Source organism: Sceloporus occidentalis, unplaced genomic scaffold (genome assembly GCF_023333645.1).
Source record: "Sceloporus occidentalis isolate IW3139 unplaced genomic scaffold, rSceOcc1.0.p SCAF_253, whole genome shotgun sequence".
NCBI classification, from domain to species: Eukaryota; Metazoa; Chordata; class Lepidosauria; order Squamata; family Phrynosomatidae; genus Sceloporus; species Sceloporus occidentalis.
Genome location: NW_028317233.1, coordinates 755,083 through 776,321, shown reverse-complemented (window position 1 = coordinate 776,321; position 21,239 = coordinate 755,083). Strand labels below are relative to the sequence as shown.

The 21,239-nt window shown below is 49.1% G+C and overlaps 1 protein-coding gene and 1 pseudogene across 1 annotated transcript; one reads left to right on the top strand and one right to left on the bottom strand.

The window, feature by feature from the left end:
- Window positions 1–255: 255 nt before the first annotated feature.
- LOC149275978 (18S ribosomal RNA) lies at window positions 256–868 on the bottom strand (annotated as a pseudogene; the record flags this gene model as incomplete).
- A 12,076-nt stretch (window positions 869–12,944) lies between these two features.
- Window positions 12,945–20,884, top strand: LOC149275977 (signal recognition particle subunit SRP68-like). The gene is made up of 16 exons (XM_089504057.1): window positions 12,945–13,053; window positions 14,373–14,439; window positions 15,167–15,280; window positions 15,433–15,628; window positions 15,856–15,938; window positions 16,086–16,195; window positions 16,380–16,462; window positions 16,910–17,050; window positions 17,846–17,944; window positions 18,335–18,399; window positions 18,707–18,866; window positions 19,143–19,237; window positions 19,317–19,446; window positions 19,918–19,993; window positions 20,211–20,263; window positions 20,657–20,884. Exons 1-16 carry the CDS (start codon window positions 12,945–12,947, stop codon window positions 20,882–20,884), a joined length of 1,809 nt encoding a protein of 602 aa, XP_089360183.1.
- The last annotated feature ends 355 nt before the right edge of the window (window positions 20,885–21,239 follow it).

Below are 21,239 nucleotides of genomic sequence, written 5' to 3'. Positions count from 1 at the left end.
TCCTGCAGTCTCCCGGGATGGGAGTAGGATGCCGTCCTCCGTGTAGACCAGTTTCTCCGTGATTATGGAAATGCGGCCCCTCCACTCCTCAATGAGGGTGGAGGCCATGATGGGACCCCGGGGAGGCAGTTACCTTCCCCGGGGTAGCAAACGTCCAGCACCGAAAGTAATAAAAAGAAACCAAGTTCCACCAGCAACACAAAACCACCTCCTCTCCTCTCGCCTCCCAACTCCACACTGTTGCAGCCGACGCCCAGCCCTGATTGGAGCTGGAATTACCGCGGCTGCTGGCACCAGACTTGCCCTCCAATAGATCCTCGTTAAAGGATTTAAAGTGTACTCATTCCAATTACAGGGCCTCGAAAGAGTCCTGTATTGTTATTTTTCGTCACTACCTCCCCGAGTCGGGAGTGGGTAATTTGCGCGCCTGCTGCCTTCCTTGGATGTGGTAGCCGTTTCTCAGGCTCCCTCTCCGGAATCGAACCCTGATTCCCCGTTACCCGTGGTCACCATGGTAGGCACAGAAAGTACCATCGAAAGTTGATAGGGCAGACATCCGAATGTATCGTCGCCGTCACGGGGACGTGCGATCGGCCCGAGGTTATCTAGAGTCACCAAAGCGGCCGGCGGGGGCGAGCCCGCCGGATTGGTTTTGGTCTGATAAATGCACGCATCCCTGGGGGTCAGCGCTCGTCGGCATGTATTAGCTCTAGAATTACCACAGTTATCCAAGTAACAGATGGAGCGATCAAAGGAACCATAACTGATTTAATGAGCCATTCGCAGTTTCACTGTACCGGCCGTGTGTACTTACACGTGCATGGCTTAATCTTTGAGACAAGCATATGCTACTGGCAGGATCAACCAGGTAGCTCCCGTCGTCACGCGGGGGCCCGGCGGCGGCCGGGCCCGGACGCGGCCCCCGGCGGACCGCTCCCGCCCCGGGGGCCGGGGCGGGAGGCGGCGGGCGCCGGGGGCGCAGCCCTCGGATCGGGTCTGCGTAAGGGGGGACACGGCGAGGGGGCCGCGGGGACGGAAGGAGAGCGCGCGCTCCCCCTCCCTTCGTTCGGGGCCGGGAGAAAGGAAGGTGCGTGCTCCGCGGCGGGGGGAACCCGGGGTGGGACGTGGAGCGCCCGCGGGTAGCCCCAACCGGCCGCGGCTTCGGGCCGCTGGGAGTCCGGGGCCGAGCAAACTCAGTCGCCTGCGAGGGGGGTCCGGCGCCCAGGGGCTCCTCGGGGTGCCCAGCCCGGGTGCCGCACCGGCGGTCCTACCTGCCCAAGTCCTCGGAGGTCTGCCCCAAGGTGGGCTTCCCGGGACCCGGCCCGGGACTTGGGCGGGTAGGACCGCCGGTGCGGCACCCGGGCTGGGCACCCCGAGGTCCGGGGAGCCCCTGGCGGGACCCTCGGGGGTCTGCCCCAAGGTGGGCTTCACGGGACCCGGCCCGGGACTTGGCCGGGTTGGACCGCCGGTGCGGCACCCGGGCCGGGCGTCCCGAGGTCCGTGGAGCCCCGGGCGGGACCCTCGGAGGTCTACCGGACGGTGGGGTTCCCGGGGACGGGGCCGGGACCTGGCCGGCACCCGGGCTGGGCTTCCCGAGGTCGTTGGGAGCCGGCTCTCTGGAACTCGCAGCAGCTTCCCTATATATCCGGCGGAGGGTGCCTGACGTCCCTGGCGAACCGGGATGGGGTTCCACGTCACCACCGGGAAAACCCGGCAAGGCATGCCGACTTCGATGGAGCGAGGGTCGGATGCGGCAGGCAAATCCGACCTCATAGACTTCCAGGGCTTTTCAAGCAACTCGGCCTGCCAGAATGGGGGACTTAGAGCGAAAACGCCGGCCGGCCGCGAGCAACTACCGGGGCGGGTAGGACCGCCTGTGCGGCACCCGGGCTGGTCCTCCCGAGGTCCGGGGAGCCCCTGGCCTGACCCTCGGGGGTCTGCCCCAAGGTGGTGTTCCCGGGAGACGGCCCGGGACTTGGGCGGGTTGGACCGCCGGTGCGGCACCCGGGCTGGTCCTCCCGAGGTCCGGGGAGCCCCTGGCGGGACCCTCGGGGGTCTGCCCCATGGTGGTCTTCCCGGGACCCGGCCCGGGACTTGGGCGGGTTGGACCGCCGGTGCGGCACCCGGGCTGGTCCTCCCGAGGTCCGGGGAGCCCCTGGCGGGACCCTCGGGGGTCTGCCCCAAGGTGGTGTTCCCGGGAGACGGCCCGGGACTTGGGCGGGTTGGACCGCCGGTGCGGCACCCGGGCCGGGCGTCCCGAGTTCCGTGGAGCCCCGGGCGGGACCTTCGGAGGTCTACCGGCCGGGGCCGGGACCTGGCCGGCACCCGGGCTGGGCTTCGCGAGGTCGTTGGGAGCCGGCTCTCTGGAACAAGCAGCAGCTTCCCTATATATCCGGCGGAGGGTGCCTGACGTCCCTGGCGAACCGGGACGGAGTTCCACGTCACCACCGGGAAAACCCGGCCAGGCAGGCCGACTTCGATGGAGCGAGGGTCGGATGCGGCCGGCAAATCCGACCTCATTGACTTCCAGGGTTTCTCAAGCAACTTGACCTGCCATAAACGGGGACTTAGAGCAAAACTGCCGGCCGGCCGCGATCAACTTATGCGGCCGGGAACGGGCACTTTGGGCACATCGACATCTACAGGACACCTAAATGGATAAATATGGATGGAATTTTCTGTCTTTTTACCTAATTTTGTGAGGATTCAGAGGGAAAATGAAAAAAACACAGATTTTTTTTTTTTATTCTTGCTACTTTTTACTAAATTTCTAATTCTAAATTTTCAGCTAATCATCCAACTATGGTATCAAAAGAAAGCTCTATCTCTCCTTGAAAAAACAATATATAGTTTATATGGGTACACTATTCACAGTAAAAGAGAATCATCGCTGAACCGACATAGCGCAAAAATGGCAAAATTTCTCCGGGATTGAAGGGGTTAATATTGGCACCCTTGGTAGAGGGTGGATATAAACAAAAAATTGCAAACATAATATAGGTTTAGCCAAAAAAAAAGTTACATTTTAGTCAATACTTTGTGCTGCCTCCGTTTGCTAAGACAGCAGCTCTGAATGTTCTCCTACAAGGCCTGATTGGAGAATACATGGCCAGGGATCTGAGACCATTCCTCCATACATAATTTTTGAGCTGATTTTGATGTATGTTTTGGATCATTGTTTTAAAATTCACATGTGAACTCAGCATTGAAAGTATAGATCAAATAAACAGAATCCATAATAATGCTATGGAAACATAGCATAGCAGGTATAGATCAACAGGAAATCACATGGAAACAGCAGTGCGGGTATTGATAAACTGAATAAGACCTGCAAACCCTGCATTTGCAGGTATACATAAATAATGTATGGAAACATAGCATAGCAGATATAGATCAACAGAATAACACAAAAACCCAGCTTAGCATGTATAAATTAACTGCAATTCACAAAAAAACCTCAGCATTAAAAGGTATAGAAAAAAAAAATCACAGGTTGTACAACCCAAAGGCAAGCCCTGGCATCCACATTGCCCACATAGAACCTGACCAGCACCCAAATTACACACATATGACTTCCCATCTTTGTCCCCCAAACAGCCCAGAATGAGTCAACTTTGTCCCCAAACAGCCTAGTGTGAGCCATATTTGTCCCATAAACACTCACCCTGTGTCATCTTGGTCCCCAAGGCGCAAACACCCTGCTTGTGCCATTTTTGCCTTTCCACAATCAATCATACATATATGATTTACACAAACACTTATACAGTCACTCACCAATTCACACTTTCATTCACACAAATTTATTCTCGCACTCATTCACACAAATCATTTACACATATTCATTAATGCATTCTCACAAATCAGTCAAGCAATTCATGCACACATTAATTACCGTATTTGCTCGATTATAAGACAAGGTTTTTTTCAGAGCAAATGCTCTCGTCTTCTAATCGGGGTCATCTTATAATCGTGACTATGAGACTAAGATCCAGATCCCCCCGCAGCGCAGCGGGAGTTGTCTGCATCCATTACGCAGACCTTCCCCGACTGTCAGAGAGCAGAGTTCCCCGTACCGGTGCGGGGAATTCTCTCTGACAGTCGGAGGGTGTATGCGCAAATCGTGTAGACGTCTACCTGCTGCCCGGACAACACACTGGGAGTCAGAAGCACCGGTAAGTTTTGGGGGGGGAGAGTGTTAAATGGGGGGCATAAGGCATTTCTGGAGGCAGAGTGCTCTATGAAATTCCTTTTAACCCCCTTAATGCCACTCTGCCTCCAGAAATGCCTTTTAACCCCCTAAATGCCAGAGTGGCATATAGGGGTATAAGGCATTTCTGGAAGCAGAGTGGCACATAGGGGGTCAAAAGGCATATCATGGGGCACAGTGGCATATAGAGGGTTAAAAGGCATATCATGGGGCACAGTGGCATTTAAAGGGTTAAAAGGCATATCATGGGGCACAGTCGCATATAAGGCATTTCTAGGGCAGAGTGGCAAGTCTGGGGCAGATGTGAATAACTGGGGGGGCAGGTTGGAAAATAAAAGGAAATAAAAACAAAATATTTTTCTCCATCATAGCTTTTATTTAAAAAAAAAATATTTACATAGTTTACATGAATTAACATTTACTGGTAAAACTTTTTTCATATAGGGTTGTCTTATATTCAGGCTTTTTCTTTTTTTTCCTAAATGAATATTCAGATTTTGGGGGGTCATCTTATAATCAGGGTCGTCTTATAATCGAGTAAATACGGTAATTCATTCACACAATTCATCCACACGTTAATCCATTCTCTCACTCATTCTCACAATTCATACACACATTAATTCATTCACATAATTCATACACCCATTAATTAATTCAGTCTCTCACAATATTCTCACTAACCCTTTCTCACTAGCTACCTCGCCCCCCTTTTCTCACTATCTATGCTGTGAAGAACCATATCTGATCGTCACTGTTATTATTATTATTATATTTATGTGTACCCTGTTTGAATGTGGCTGCAGCTCCAGCCTTCAAAGAGACGATCCTATAATCGGGCTGGGGCTCTTAATCAGCCAGCACAGCCCTGTCTGCCCAGACGGCACCCGCACTACAGGGGGGATAACACAGGTGGGGGAACCCATTGTATCCCTTAATCCCCTCACCTGATACATCCTCTGTATACCGATGGGATTTGTGAGGGGATGTGGCTAATGGGATTTGTCATGGGATGTGGCTGATAGGATTGGGGGTTGGGCTCGGTGCACAGTGAATGTAGATTGTATATAAGTTCTGTGTGTTTGTAATAAAGAGAGTTCTGTTTTTAACCTCAAAGCATGAAGTCCTGTCTCATGATTGAGTGAAGTGCTGGTCTGTGACTGCTTTCTTCGGACAGCCGCAGCGCGTCCGCTTACTGGGAGAGGGAAGGAGCTGACGGGCGGATGTGTCCAGTCTGGGGCACAGGACGATCCGTCACATTGGTGGCAGCGGTGGGATCTACTCCTTCCAGACCAGAGCGGACCAAAGCAACTAGCCGCAGAACAAAGTTATACCCTGGCGAGGAAGAGCCAAACGGATCCACAGATGGAGTGGATTGAACAGTCACCGGGATGCGGGGTGACTGGGAGGGGAGTCGAGACCCTCGAATTGGAGACTCCAGTATGGGAGTTTGAGAGACGGACCCGAGCCCGGCTCGTGAGATGGAGAGCGGCCCTAGAAAAGTGGAGCGCCCACCAAGGTACACATCTGCCCACCCTAGAACAACGAATCAGGGACCACTCAGGAATCAGGGAGGCTCTACTTGTTCGGGGGACCTGCGTCTCCAGGTGAGGTTGCAGAGCTAAAGAGGCTGGTCCGACAGGAGATTGGGCTCGAAGAGGAGTACCGAGCCATATACTGGGAAGCCCGAGGCCCGCAGCGAAAATCCAGAAAGCCCCATTCTCCGGAAGGGATGGATGTTGGCGGGCCTGGCCTGTTGTGGGAGGCATTCGAGGAAAGGGGTGTCTTTGGCAATGGCAACATGGACCGATGGTGGGACATTAGTGACAAGCGCCGGAGAGCCCTGCCGCCCACTGCAACAAGTGAACTCAGCCAAGACCTTGAGAGACTAGTAGACAGAGAATGGTGTCTCGAGGCAGAATACTTGGCACTGTTCGAGGGGAGCTACGCCCTGCAGTGTGAGCCGACAGATGTCACAGAGCGAGCTCCGGAGGCCGCTCACTGTAATTGGCAAGCCGGACTTGAAGGTTCAGCCACTCTGTGTGACAGGGCCAGGCTAGCTGGCTCATGTGTCATATGAAGTTTAGCCGGTAATATATTATATTGTGTTTATTGTGTAACCGGCCCAGAGACTGATGTGGATTCAGCCCCAGCCTTCAAAGAGACGATCCTATAATCTGGCTGGGGCTCTTAATCAGCCAACACAGCCCTGTCTGCCCAGACGGCACCCGCACTACAGGGGGGATAACACAGGTGGGGGAACCCATTGTATCCCTTAATCCCCTCACCTGATACATCCCCTGTATACTGATGGGATTTGTGATGGGATGTGGCTGATGGGATTGGGGGTTGGGTTCGGTACACATTGCATTGAGATTGTATATAAATTCTGTGTGTTTGTAATAAAGAGTTCTTCTTGGTTTACTACGAATGGTGGTCTGGATGATCCGTGGATAGCTGAGTGCTATCCGTATGAGGGACTGACTGGTGATTCCTCAGCCCTCAAACAGGGGTACCCAGCCTTGGGTACGGTGACCCTGTAACATTGGTTGGCAGCGGTGGGAAGAATCCCACGACTTGGGTGAAATCCAAACCACCAACTGGGATTGCAGACGAGAGACACCAAGAGAGCTCCTGGAGGTTTGTAGCAAAGGAAAGGCTACTCTGATTGCGGACTGCAGAGAGATGGACCGGCACCAGGATGCCCCAGAGGAGAGCCTCGGACTGAGTGCTCTACAAAAGAACATTCTATGGCACCTATCCCTGTACCCAGGAGGGGCTACATCGGAGCAAGTGACGGCGGTGATTAAAATGTGTCACCGGGAACTGAGCCAGAGTGGGTCTGTATCTCCCAGACTAGGGGAACAGACCCCCAAAATATCATACCAGGATATCCAACCCTTCCGAGAACCAGAGGATGAGACAGACCGGGTTACAGCCGAGGTGTGTGAGCTGGAACACCAGCAATGGCAGTTAGAGTCTGCGGCCGCAGACTGGAGGGATGATTTCTCCCATCCCCACTTTGAAACGTACTGGGGACAGTACTGGACAATGTGGGATATACGAGTTCCACTCCTGGGGGAGAACCCGTTGCCGGAGTGGGAAGACGAATTGAGGGGTCTCATATATGCAGAGCTCGACCTCCAGAGCCGCTACCAGGGATTCTCCCAGCAGTTAGCAGGTGAAGACCACAGCGACCCTCTAATGCTGTATAGCCCCGTCGACCCAGGACTGATATATGATGCCTTCCAATTTGACTCGTCCTTCGGAAGCCCCTGCCAGTACCGCAGGGATACAATCTGGGACAACCGTGCAGAAGTCCTGGTTTATGCTATTCCCCCCGAGCTGGAGACTGTTATGGATTGCCTGGTCCAAGAGGAATGGCAGCTCGAGAGGGACTATAAAGAATTGCTGCGGAGAGTGGAGCTTCAGGAGTTACAAGGAGACTGGGAGCATGGTACTACAACTTGCGGGAGTGGGATCGAGGTCCTCTTCACCTACTCCGCGGCCCCTGCCCTGGCGAGAAGAACCGAGGTCCTCGCCAGCAAGAAGAAGCGGAGGAGGAAGCCAAAAGCTCCGACCCAGGTCCCCACCAACAACCCTGGCTGCTCTACCCCGGCAGAAGAGATGACTGTCCCCACCGCCCGAGTAAGTGGCACAACCCCCCTCACCAAACCCCTAGCTATGCCTGTAGAAGCCAGTGCCCCAGACTGTCCCCCTGATTTCCCGAGTGTCCTGGGAGAAGCCCGGGTCACTGCCCCAGAGGTTCCCACTGAAGTCCCCGGTGATCCGGTAGAGGCACCATTCCCTAACCTAGCGAGGACGCCAGAGGGGCTGCCGAGTTCCCTGGGTCCTCTCAGTAGCCTGGCGCAGGCCCTGGTTCCTATCCCTGTGTTCTCCGAAGTGATCCCTGGTTCCCCAAGTGTCCTGGTAGAAGCCCAGGTCACTGTCCCAGAGTGTTCCTCTGACTCTCCCCGTGCCCAGGCAGAGGCACCTGTCCCAGAGAGGAAGATCGAGGGTCTGCTTAACCCTCCCGGTGGTCCAGTATTGGCACCTGTCCCTGCCCCGGAGTATTCCCCTGGGTCCCCTGAGTACCCCGCAGAGCTGCTTAGCTCGCCCAATAACCCTGTAAGGGCACCTGTTCCTGTCCCAGAGTGTCCCCTAGGTCACTCCAGTGTCCCGGTAGAGGCCTCGCTTACTACCTCTACGTGTTTCCCTGGTTCCCCGAGTGCCCCCGGCCCGATCAGCAGGGTTTTCCTTCCATGCAACCACCCTGGCCTGGCAGCTGCCCCAGACTCAGTTCCCAAGACTAGGGAGCAAGAGTCTCCAGGTGCCCCTGTTACCCCGGTGAGGGGGATAGCCATGTGCCCCCGGCTGAGCTGGGACCGTCCTCCAATTCACAGAGGACTACTGACTATCCTTTTGGGCAACCAGGGCCCTGGCCCACCTTCAATGGATGATTCTGACAAAGGGGGCCATGAACTAAGGCCTGCACCTGTGAACTTTGTCCACTCGGACAGCCTGCAGCAGACCCGTGTGGATCTGCCTGGTCTGCCGGACCGTTGGTCAAGGGGGAGATCTGTGACAGGGCCAGGCTAGCTGGCTCATGTGTCATATGAAGTTTAGCCGGGTCACGGAGCACTTTTGTGTCCGGTTCTGTATACTGTGACCCGGTAATATATTATATTGTGTTTATTGTGTAACCGGCCCAGAGACTGATGTGGATTCAGCCCCAGCCTTCAAAGAGACGATCCTATAATCTGGCTGGGGCTCTTAATCAGCCAACACAGCCCTGTCTGCCCAGACGGCACCCGCACTACAGGGGGGATAACACAGGTGGGGGAACCCATTGTATTCTGTAATCCCCTCACCTGATACATCCCCTGTATACTGATGGGATTTGTGATGGGATGTGGCTGATGGGATTGGAGGTTGGGTTCGGTACACATTGCATTGAGATTGTATATAAATTCTGTGTGTTTGTAATAAAGAGTTCTTCTTGGTTTACTACGAATGGTGGTCTGGATGATCCGTGGATAGCTGAGTGCTATCCGTATGAGGGACTGACTGGTGATTCCTCAGCCCTCAAACAGGGGTACCCAGCCTTGGGTACGGTGACCCTGTAACACTCTGCCCCTGGTATTGCAGCCAGAGCCCGAAGAGGTGAAAGTGGGCAATCACTTTTGGGAGGAAGTCTTCAGGGCGATTATGGACCGCATGCAGTCGCTGGAATTTGAGGCAGCGGTCTATGGGTTTCCACTAGAGGCGGCAGAAGCGCCAACAACAGGGCAGAGAGACGCTGTTCTCTGCCCAGCACCATGCGCCCCTCCTACTCCGGCTGAAGCGCCGGCAGCGGGGCAGAGTGCCGCTGGCCTCTGCCCGCCCCACAGTGAAATGTCCCTGCCCGCTAGCAGGGACCCACCAGGGCAGTGCGACGCGATCCTCTGCCCAGCACCGAAAAATGCCAGACCGGCAGAAGAGCCGGCCACGGGGCAGAGTGCTGCTGGCCTCTGCTCATCCCCCAGCACAGTGTTCCCGCCGGCTAACGAGGACCAACCAGAAGTGCTGGCACCCGGAGAGAGAGTCGCTGATCTCTGTCCTGCACCAGCAATCCTCGCTCTGGCTGAAGTGCCGGCAACAGGGCAGAGTTCTGCTGGCCTCTGCCCGCTCCACAGCGAAGGGTCCCCACCTGCTAGCAGGGAACCACCAGCGGAAGAGCTGGCCACAGGGCAGAGTAACGCTGTTCTCTGCCCAGCACCATTCCCTGCACCAGCAGAAGCACTGGCAACCGGGCAGAGCGTCGCCGACCTCTGTCCTGCACCAGCAATCCTCGCTCTGGCTGAAATGCCGGCAACAGGGCAGAGTGCTGCTGGCCTCTGCCCACCCCACAGCGAAGGGTCCCCACCTGCTAGCAGGGAACCACCAGCGGAAGAGCTGGCCACAGGGCAGAGTGACACTGTTCTCTGCCCAGCACCGTTCCCTGCACCAGCAGAAGCACTGGTAACCAGGCAGAGAGTCACTGACCTCTGCCCTGCACTGCTTACACCCCCATTATCTGGCTCTCCCCAGCACGAGCATCCGGGAGGGGGCACAGGCGGCGACCCTCCCCAGCGGCTGTCACCAATTATGGGAGGAAGGGCAACCGGCACTCCTCCCCAGCGGCATGGTCCAGTGGGCAAAACGAGCCCCAGCTCGGAGAGCCAGGTAGGGGTAAGTGAAACTACTGCTGCTTTGGAGTGGGCTCTTGTTGTTTGGGTGGGGGAATGTGGAGCTGACTCGGGACAAGCCCGTAGTCAGGGTAACCATGGGAGGGTTCCATCAGGTTGGGAGGGAGCCGAGTCTGGGCTGAGGGCCCAGAGGGGAAAGGAAGCCCTGGAGAAAGGTCTCCCATGCCTGCAGAGGAGACTAAAGAGGGCTGCCCACTGGAGAGGCTTCTGGGCTGGCCTCTTACCCTTTGACTACGGGCCAGGCCTAGGAGCCTGGGTGACTGACATGGGGCTGCCAGGGTGCCCAAGAGGCCGCACGCCCGCTCTCCCTACCCCGCAGGACTAGAGACAGTAGAGGCCCGGTCATCCCCAAGCCGATCCGTTAGGGATCTGGCTGTGTCTGCCGGACGTTTGTACAAGAGGGGAGTAATGTGAAGAACCATGTCTGATCGTCACTGTTATTATTATTATTATATTTATGTGTACCCTGTTTGAATGTGGCTGCAGCTCCAGCCTTCAAAGAGACGATCCTATAATCGGGCTGGGGCTCTTAATCAGCCAGCACAGCCCTGTCTGCCCAGACGGCACCCGCACTACAGGGGGGATAACACAGGTGGGGGAACCCATTGTATCCCTTAATCCCCTCACCTGATACATCCTCTGTATACCGATGGGATTTGTGAGGGGATGTGGCTGATGGGATTTGTCATGGGATGTGGCTGATAGGATTGGGGGTTGGGCTCGGTGCACAGTGAATGTAGATTGTATATAAGTTCTGTGTGTTTGTAATAAAGAGAGTTCTGTTTTTAACCTCAAAGCATGAAGTCCTGTCTCATGATTGAGGGAAGTGCTGGTCTGTGACTGCTTTCTTCGGACAGCCGCAGCGCGTCCGCTTACTGGGAGAGGGAAGGAGCTGACAGGCGGATGTGTCCAGTCTGGGTCCACAGGACGATCCGTCACATATGCCCTCTCCCTCCCATCTCACTATCTACACCCCCTCCCTATCTACCCTCCCCCCTTTGTTGTTTACTTACCTTGCTGAAGTCCTGTGGTGAGAGCGCGAGGTCTTTGTGTCGCTGCTCTGCCCGGGTTGCTGCGGCTTCACTGCTGAGCGCCGGTATATGACGTCATTTTCTGGCGTCAAGCATGAAGTGCCGGCACCGTGACCGAGAGAGAGGCCTCGCTGAGGAGACTGAGGGGTGTTGAGTGGTTGCTAAAAACGTATTCACAAGTGACTGCTTGGCGCCCCTCTCTCTCCTCCGCATCAATCAGTGCTCCCTCACAACTGCACAAAAAAATAAAACATAAAAGTACAGCGTTTCAATTGGGGGGGGCATGGAGGGGGCAGAGCATGATGTAGGGGAGTCATGGCCCCCTCTGCTGATGCCACTGGACATGATAGACACACATCTTCTTCCAGGTTCATCCATAGCATTTCCAGTTGGGTGGAACTTCTTAATTATTGCCCTGATGGTGGAAATGAGCATTTTCAACGCTCATTTTGTAAAGCTTTACAATCTTTTGCTGCACATCGCAGCTACATTCCTTGGTCTTATCCACTGTGCTGAATAACTGAGGGAACTTGGCCTATGTGTCACCTAATATTTATACCCCTGTAAAACAGGAAGTCATGAATAAACAATTTCCTGTTATAGTTACCCAGGGGTACTAAAAAATTTAAACTATCACTGAGAATATACTTCAAATATATTTTTCTCATATGAATTTGTAGGGGTGCCGATAATTGCGCCACACATATATTTCACACTTTTTTTTGGATAAATCTGTGTTGAATTTGCAATTGCTTGATATCCACGAGGGCTTAGTATTTTTGAAGATCAAAAGGTTAAACAATAAAGACACATTTTCACAGCGTTCTTTGCTCATATTTACAAAGGCTGCCAAAATTAGTGGAGGACACTGTATGTATATATATTAAACCCATCTTATATAACAAAGGAATTTCCTTTAATTAGAATCCGCATAATTATCTTGCCCAACTTATTCTGCCCCATTACTGGGTTACCGATTGCTTTTGTTTGGTTTGGGCAGTCTTTGTTTATTGTACAGCCCTATGGGAAATTATTTATAAATCTCTCTGCAGCGTTACTTCACTGTGCATTAATGCCGAGTGAACTCCACCAGAACTCCCAATCATCATAAGATCTCGCTGAATTAATACAACTCCCGGTACTTTCAAGATGTAGAGCAGAGATAAGGCACTTGTAGCCAAGTGGCAATTAAATAAATATTTATGCAAATATAATATTCCACTTGACATTTATCAGTTGCAGACACATAATATATGCGCCCACATGCCGGCACTTTACATTTAACGGCACGGTCATATCTTAATTAAAAACGGATTCAATATTAAACCCCCGACAGAGATCTAGAATGGCAATTAGTTGCGGACTTGCGGTCCTCCAGTCCCCAGCCACGCCTCCCCGATATCCCAGCATGCACCGCACCGGCCGCTCTCTGCTGATTACGGCTTGTTGCCGTTGGAGCCCAGAGTCCTTTGCTTTGGAAAGATGGCGGCGGAGCGGCAGCAGGAAACTGGCCTGGATGAGAACAAGGAGAATGAACGGCCTGTACCGGGAGAGAGCTCGGCAGCAATGGGGGACAGCTTGGGGCTGGAGAGTATCCTGGTGATAACGAAGTAACGGCTTAACATGCCTGGGTTCGCGGAGTCAGGGCGGACTGTAGAGCTGACGTGTCAGTCAGGGTAATCATGGAGAGTGAGGGAATGAGATGAGGATTCGTGGAACGGGTCAGGGAACGGCTGCCTCATAAGGGCTGGAGCTCAGGCCTATAATGCATGGTTAATACGGATGGGGCTGAGTTTAATATGGGGGTGGTTAGGCTTAGAGATATTGAGATGAATGGGGATCCGTCACATAAATGGTTAAAGATGTGGAGCAGAGTTTCTGAAGCTCTGGAACATGTCTCTATTGGGGGCCTTGAGGAGATGGACCCCAAAGTCTCTGTATTAACCCTAAACTGGGGCCAGAGAGATCTATGTAGAGTTTTTTATTGGTACCTGGAGGGGATACGCCATATGGCTTATTGGAGCCCAGCTGGCATAAACGTTTTAGGAGCTGGTCCTGTTATGGGCTTGCTCCTACCACATATCTAAAATCTAAGAATAAAAAAGATAAAAACAAAAAATATCTAGGTATAAGAACAAAAATCGCTGCTGGCGATGAAGTTGCAATTGCCCTGGTTGTCTCGGTCCTGGGTTTTTTCTGTTGTCTTCCTTGGGGTAGACAAGGGTAGACCCTTGCTGCTACTTCTGCTTCCCTTCAGAGGTCGGTAGCATTTAGTAGCCATGGCTACCGTTAGTTCTAGTTAACCCAAGCCTTCTGGCATATGGCAGAGAACATCTAGTACTAGCGTGACAACTTTAGGAGTAAAACTTTGGGAGCTGCCTGGCGGGATCCAGAACATCTGGACTGCTTGATCGTCATTTGGTTGTCTCACCTCTAGTGTAGTGTCTGCAGTTTTTTTGCCACTTTTACCATAAGTAGATTAGGTTTCCTTTTTCTGGCTTTGATGTACCCTCAAACCCCCCCCCCCTACAAAAAACCATTCTTGTTCTTAGAATTTCTTCTACACAGTAGGTGCCCTTGAACAACGACCCAATTAATGTTCGGTAACAGAGGGACACATCCATCCTTTCTATAGCACCCTGTAGAGTAGTTATTTTTAATACTGCTGGCTGAGTTAGGGGTTTAAATGTACCTGCTGCTGCAAAAACAGGCACGTCATAAAGCTTATCCTGGCACACCTTTTGAGAACGTACCTGTACATCTGTAGGGTAAGGGGTTAATGAGTCCTGATGTATTTTGTCCACTTGGCTGGTGGCCCAACGCGCAGTGTATTCTTGGTGAATTCTGTCACAAAGTATTATGTGATCAGACCGCGGTTTATTTTTCCAATTTCCTTAACTCGCTGTAAAGTCCTCCAGATCATTAAGGAGTCACAGCAACAACACGGGATGCGTCATGGAGACTTCCAGAGATATAGGTGAGGTGTAACTATAGATCTGCAAAGCACTTTTTACAGGGGCGGTCATTTTTCTCGAGGGTTAGTGACATTAACGGCTTGATTCAGTCCCCATGTTTTTTTTAGCATATGATGAAGTCTTCACTTAAAACATTTGCTCGTTTACATTGTTGCGGCTGTCTCATGAGTCCAGATGAAACGCCATTACCGTGCCTCCTGAATACATTGTATCCCATACCATCAGACGCAGCGAAGGGAAGGAGCTAAACAGCCCTACGCGATATTTCTTATAGAAAGAATTTAAAGAGCAAAAGAAGATCCTGGGTGCTTCGTGTTTTTATTTTTTTGTTTTTGGTGTTTGTTAATCCTAATTTTGTTTTGTGACCAGAAATCTTACTTTTGTATATTTGTTAGCTGGAACCTAGTATCCCCTTTTTTACGGCTGCTTTTCCTTTGACGGATATTGATTAAGAACAAAATAAACGCTGTATTTGGGTGCATTTTTTGCACCGTTAGTCGCATCATTTTTCTATTTACAGTATGAAAATCTTTAATTCATGTAATAAAAAAAAAAGACCCTTTTAAAATATCTTTTCCGTGTGAAATTTGCTCCTGCTTTAGATGAGTTAGAGGTCGTATTGAGGCTTTTAGGGCTGATTTTAAATGCCGATTCTGTATGTGTAGGAAACATATTTCTTGGGTTACATTAAAAGACTCATTTGTGATGGATATCTCGTTTTATTTTCAGGGGCTACTGTTCCCGCCGACTGAGACGTCTTCGGAAAACACTGAATTTTAAGATGGGAAATCGGCATAAATTTACCGGAAAGAAAATTACAATAGAGATGCTGTCTGACAACAGGTGAGTGGTTCTTCAGAAGGAATACCGTCGGGTGTTTAAAGCATGCAGCGGATAAATGTAAAACGTATACGGGATATATTGGGGCATATGATAATTGATAATCACTTGCTAATGTAACGTTCACAATTTCTGTATCTTGTTGTGGCTTCTAGGTATCTGCTGTTGGTCTTGATGGATGCTGAGAGGGCTTGGAGTTACGCCATGCAACTTAAAATGGAGGCTAACACGGAACCTCGCAAACGCTTTCACCTGCTCTCCCGCCTGCGGAAAGCTGTCAAGCATGCCGAGGACCTTGAGCGGCTGTGTGATAGCGATCGGGTGGATGCCAAGACTAAGCTGGAAGCTCAGGTGATGAGGTTATTTGGGTAAAAGCTGTTATAGAATGGCAGTCCTGCTATCAATCACCTATTTGTGACTTTGTCACGCTATGCAGAAGAAGCAAATTGACGTGATCACTCCTTTAAAGTTTCCTTTAAATAAACATAAATTAAACAAAATGTTTAGTTTATCATTTATTAGACACACGTATTATAGGCTGGTTTATGTGAATCACGCCTGTTTTCTTTATTGTATAGGCATACATGGCTTACCTCAACGGGATGCTGCACTTTGAACAGCAGCATTGGGAAGAGGCCATGAAAGCTTTCAACAAGTGCAAGTAAGTGTCTCAATGGACCTATTATTGCATATTCCCATAACCTCTTCCTTAATAAGTAATGCTGAATGTTGCCCTTCACTAAGGGGTATTCCTAAACCAACATAAGTAAGTCACATTAAATACACTGTGCTTCCATACTCATCTTAGGACCATTTATGAGAAGCTAGCAAGTGCCTTCACAGAGGAACAGGCCGTGCTCTACAACCAAAGGGTGGAAGAAATTGCTCCCAACATCCGTTACTGCGCTTACAACATTGGTAAGTATGTCAGAAAGCCTGCCAAAGCTTTATTTTTTTTCTACATGTCTTTTAGGGGGTACAGTGCTTCACAGACACTGCATGCAAGTTGGAGTATCCGGCTGCAAAAACTACCCCAAGGTTTTAGCTGCATGGTAACTTTCTTGTTTCTAAACCTATTTTTCCTGGTTTTTCCCGTCTTCAGGTGACAAGACCGCAATGAATGAGTTAATGCAAATGCGACTTCGCACTGGAGGTACAGAAGGGCTGCTGGCAGAGAAGCTGGAGGTAAATGGTGTCCCCACTTACCACGTTATCACTCTCACACCTTCAGTTTATAGTGTGTGTGTGTGTGTGTGTGTGTGTGGGGTGGGGGGGGGGTAACATTTAATACTGCAAACTAAACAGTATTTGTTTTTTAAGCAATTCTATTGATTAATGAGGCAGTGTTTATTATACCCCAAAATCTTATGGGACTCATTTCTCTATAAATGTTGGATTGTTAAAATTTACCCACTTTTAGATTATCATAAAAAAACATTCTGGCTTCTAAAGCAGTTAATTCCGAAGCGCAGAAGCGACCATTGTTGTCCTCGGGACTAAATCCCTCCAAAGCCACAGAATTCCAACGCGGGCACATTTTCACTTTAACTACTGTTTTTCTTCCACCTATCTCTATAGTATCACCCCTTGGGTACCTGCGCCCCTAATCATTTATTCTTTCTGTATCCACAGGCTCTCATATCTCAGACCAGAACAAAACAAGCAGCCACCATGAGTGAGGTGGAATGGCGAGGGCGTACTGTACCCATCAAAATTGACAAGGTGCGAATTTTCCTGCTGGGGCTACCGGACACTGAAGCTGCTATTGCTCAGGTAGGTAACTAAATGTAAGAAGCAGCTTGTTTAGCACACTTTCTTATGCTGCTACGGGCACCTGCTTATCCCCTGGGGTATGGTTTGGTATGGTACCCCCCACAGCTGCCTTTAATACCCATGACCAGCAACACTGTATCATTTAAACATTATATTTCCTTTTCATATATTTTTTTCATTCCAAATATTTACCTCCAGAACACATAATATGAAAAGGCTTCCTTATAACACTTGGAGCTTGTGATACAGCAGCCCCAGTGAATGTCTCCTATGAGAAGGACCAAACTGTGCCTGTATAACACATATCAAATTGGAGAGGCTCTCAAGTGTCACCCCACCAATTATGCATTATATATGGCGGGAAACTATCCGGCAGTGGCTTCTCGTAACTTCATAGCTATTGAGTTGAAAAAGCAAACTAAAAAAAAACAAAAAAAAAACCCCACACTATCCAAAGGAGATTTGTACCCTCTAATATTACAAACCTCCAGTAAGCTGTGAGACTTTTTTTTTTTTTACCGCACTTATATATGACTTGAAATATTATACTTATTGTATTTATTGTACAAACGGTCTTTGAGTGACCCTGGGATTGACAGAACCATACCTTCTAGAGTTTTCATGCTTCTAGTATCTATCAGTATAACATTTGGAATGCTTACTGCAATTTCATAAACTATCCATTCCCATTATTATAGATGTGACTTATTTCATAAGCAAAAACTAATCTTCCCGTGTTCACAAGGGCGCTATCGGTGTTCCAATCGTGCTAAACTCAGTTTTTCTGTCTATTAGGCTGAAGATGAGGAGACCAAAGAACGGCTGTTTGAATCCTCGTTGAGTGAGTGCAGAGATGCCATCCAGGGTGTACGAGAGGAGCTAAAATCAGAACAGGTACCACAAACGTAACGGTTGTGTAAAAGAAAAAAAAAACCCAGTAAAATCTTGCAAAAATATGCCTTTTAGCATACTGAGCACATTTTGCTGTGTGTGTATTTTCTCTTTTCAGCCATTGTGTTTATATATCTCAAGACTGTAAGCTTGCGAGCTGACCCTCTCCGCCTAATGTATCGGTTTGTCTTAGTCTGTCAATTCTCGTCTTGTCATACCAGTTGATTATATGTATTGTATTAAACGCTGCATAAATTGTTGGCACTATATAAATAAAAGATAATATGCAATTTTTGCCTTATCTAAGTCGTCAATAAGCTAAGTGTTGGACCCCAGGTTGGTATATTTGTTTATCTCCAAAAAAATCTCTAAATTAGTTTTCTTTCTTTCCAGAGGCAGAGGGAAGCATCCATTGATGGAGAGGCAGGAAAGGTGTCCAACTTACAATACCTACATAGGTGTGTATGCTGCAGAGTCAAATCCTTACAGTTTGAGTAGCCATTGCTAGATCTGCTAAGACTTTTCTGTTTATCCAGCATTAACGAGTTTTTTTCCGTCTTGCCCATTGGTGCATGTTTAATTTTTGCATGTTGCAACCTAAGAAGTGCTTCCCAGCCATATGGGGAATCTACAAGCACGCATAATAAAATGGATTACTTGATCAAGTGTATATATGCCCCGTGATTCAGGGGAACTCTGTAGGTGGTGGTGAGCAACATGTACAAATTAAGATGTGGCTGGGACTAATGTTCTGTATTCTTGCAGTTATCTGTCATACATCAAGCTGTCCACAGCAATCCGTCGCAATGAGAGCATGGCCAGCGCTCTTCAGAAGGCTTTGCTCAAGCAACCACAAGCCGAGGAAGATGGCAAAAGGAATCCAAGGCCGCAGGATCTGATCCGACTGTATGATATCATCCTCCAGGTGCGAGAGACGTGTACTTCCCTATCTCTGTCTGAAAGGACAAAATAAACTCTTTAACTGCTCTAATTACATCAGCTGGATACAAAATATAAATACAGGATCTTTATTTTGCTGTTATTTTCCCCAGAGATTTATCTTATCAACAAATGGTAAATGATAAAAAAAAAAATACAAACATAATGCAGCTCTGTTGCTTTTATAATCGTTTCACAACTACAGGCTCAAATGTTATATGCTTTCTTTTTACGCTTGAGTCTTGCTTGTCTTGTATAATAGAATCTGGCAGAACTGACCCAGCTTCCTGGCCTAGAGGAAGATCAGAGTTTCCAGAAAGAGATCGAACTGAAGACGTTTGTGTACAAAGCATACAGGTAAGTCTGCAACCTTTCTCTGTTTGGGACGCCTGTCATATGAGAATAACCAAGTCTGCTCATTGTTTCTTGTTTGCAGGTGTTTCTTCATTGCCCAATCCTATGTCCTGGTAAAGAAGTGGAGCGAGGCGCTGGTCCTCTATGATCGGGTGCTGAAGTATGCAAAGGAAATTCAAACTAAAGCAGGAGCTGCTAAAAAGAGCCTAATGGTAATTCATTGCTACTTAACCTTTGTTGTGCCTGCTGTTTCTGCTGCCGCAATCCTGTTCCTTTGGATTTTTGTTACCACCTTACTTTCTCTTACGGCTAACATTAATTTTGTATTAAATTGAGAAACTTTCCCCTGCTATGGCAACAATCATGCCATCTGATAAGTGCCTTCTGCCTTTATCCCACGTCATGGTAAAATTAATTTGGCCCATTGGCGTTACTTATTTTGGAGTATGTATATGTTAAACATAGACCTGTGAAGGTTTTTTTTATATGCGGATGAGATGGCACCTTTTAAGAGTTTCTTGATATCACCACGGTTTCGGACTTTTGTGAGACCTGGCAAGCGAAGAAGACAGCTCTTCATTGGGTTTTGCCAGCAGTTAAAACAATGCATTTATAATTTATAAGTAGGAACGTATCCAGTTTAAAAGATGCCCCTGTTAACAGTTTCTCGCCATCCATTTCAGGAGTTGCCTGATGTGCAGGAACTGATAAAGCAGGTGAATTCTGAAAAGTACTCTCTGCAGGCAGCTGCCATCCTGGGTAAGTATAGATGGTGGATCCATCAACAGAAAGCATATTGTGCTGGGATATTACTTTATGCTTTGCAAACTTTTTATTTTCATGTTTGTTTTATGGCTATTGTGCATTTATTTTCCAATCTTCTTACCTTCTGTTCACCTGCTTCAATTTTGTTTATCCTCTTGGGCCTTCTAAAGAATACTCCATGCTTGTTGTTAATTGTCTCTCACATTTTTAGATTCCACTGATGTGCCTGAGGATATATCTCCTTCCCAGGTTAAAGATGGCAAGGTAAGGCATCTAGAAAAAACAACCAATAGATTTGAGTATTGTCCAATTTTTAGTTTGTCTTATTATGTTTTTAAACAAAATATTCAAGCCACCTTCTGTTATAATGAAGCATAGTGCGTCTGTAAGACATCCTTCTCGGGCAGCGCACATCGCAGGCACTAGCATCTTCATGTGGAGATGCCTTATGCTCCGGTCACCAGGTAGCCATTCATGATCAGCGGAGAAGTGTTTTTAAGTGGAAATGCGTGTTAGTGTAAAATGTTTTAATGCAAAACATGCGCATTATATAAAGGGTAGGGAGCTTGGGGTAGGTGATAGGGTAGTCTGATTAGATTAAGATAGTATGAAAGTTTCTTGTCTTGTAATACTGATTTCTCTTACCTCTTCACATAGCCACTGTCAGACCACCTGGATACTTTCTCTGTGGACCCCACACTGGTCACCAAACATGCCAACCTGGTACGCTTCCCTCCCGACTTTCAGCCCATTCCCTGCAAACCTCTCTTCTTCGATTTGGCCCTTAACCACGTGGCCCTGCCATCCCTCGAGGACAAGTTAGAGCAGAAGGCCAAGAGCGGCTTGACTGGATACATCAAAGGCATCTTTGGCTTCCGCAGTTAACAAGCTCAATGAACATGGAGAAACGGGGAGTAATCCATTTTATGTTCCTCAGCGGCTCACACCCTCCACTCATTTTCCTTCAAGGGATGGGGGCGATTATCCAGGCTCTAGATATGAATCTGGTTTTTTTTATTTATAGTAACATTGCAATCCCTTTTTGGATACCAAGAATGTGGCATGTTTGTTCAAAATGTGTACATGAAAAGTCTGGACTGCACAGAAAACATCAGTGCATGTTCTCAGCAGAAATGAAAAGTTTTATTTAATCTCCATAATGGGAAAAAATCAGATGTGGAGTATTTTACCCAATAGCTTTTTTTTCCCCCCCCTTTGTATTGGTTGCTGATCATTAATT

Excerpts from the sequence above, each read along its gene's own strand:
- LOC149275977 (XM_089504057.1), top strand. The coding sequence starts at position 12,945 with ATGGCGGCGGAGCGGCAGCAGGAAACTGGCCTGGATGAGAACAAGGAG. Across the intron at positions 14,440-15,166 it reads GGAGACTTCCAGAGATATAG|GGGCTACTGTTCCCGCCGAC; the intron begins GTGAGGTGTAAC and ends TTTTATTTTCAG. Across the intron at positions 15,939-16,085 it reads AAAGCTTTCAACAAGTGCAA|GACCATTTATGAGAAGCTAG; the intron begins GTAAGTGTCTCA and ends TACTCATCTTAG.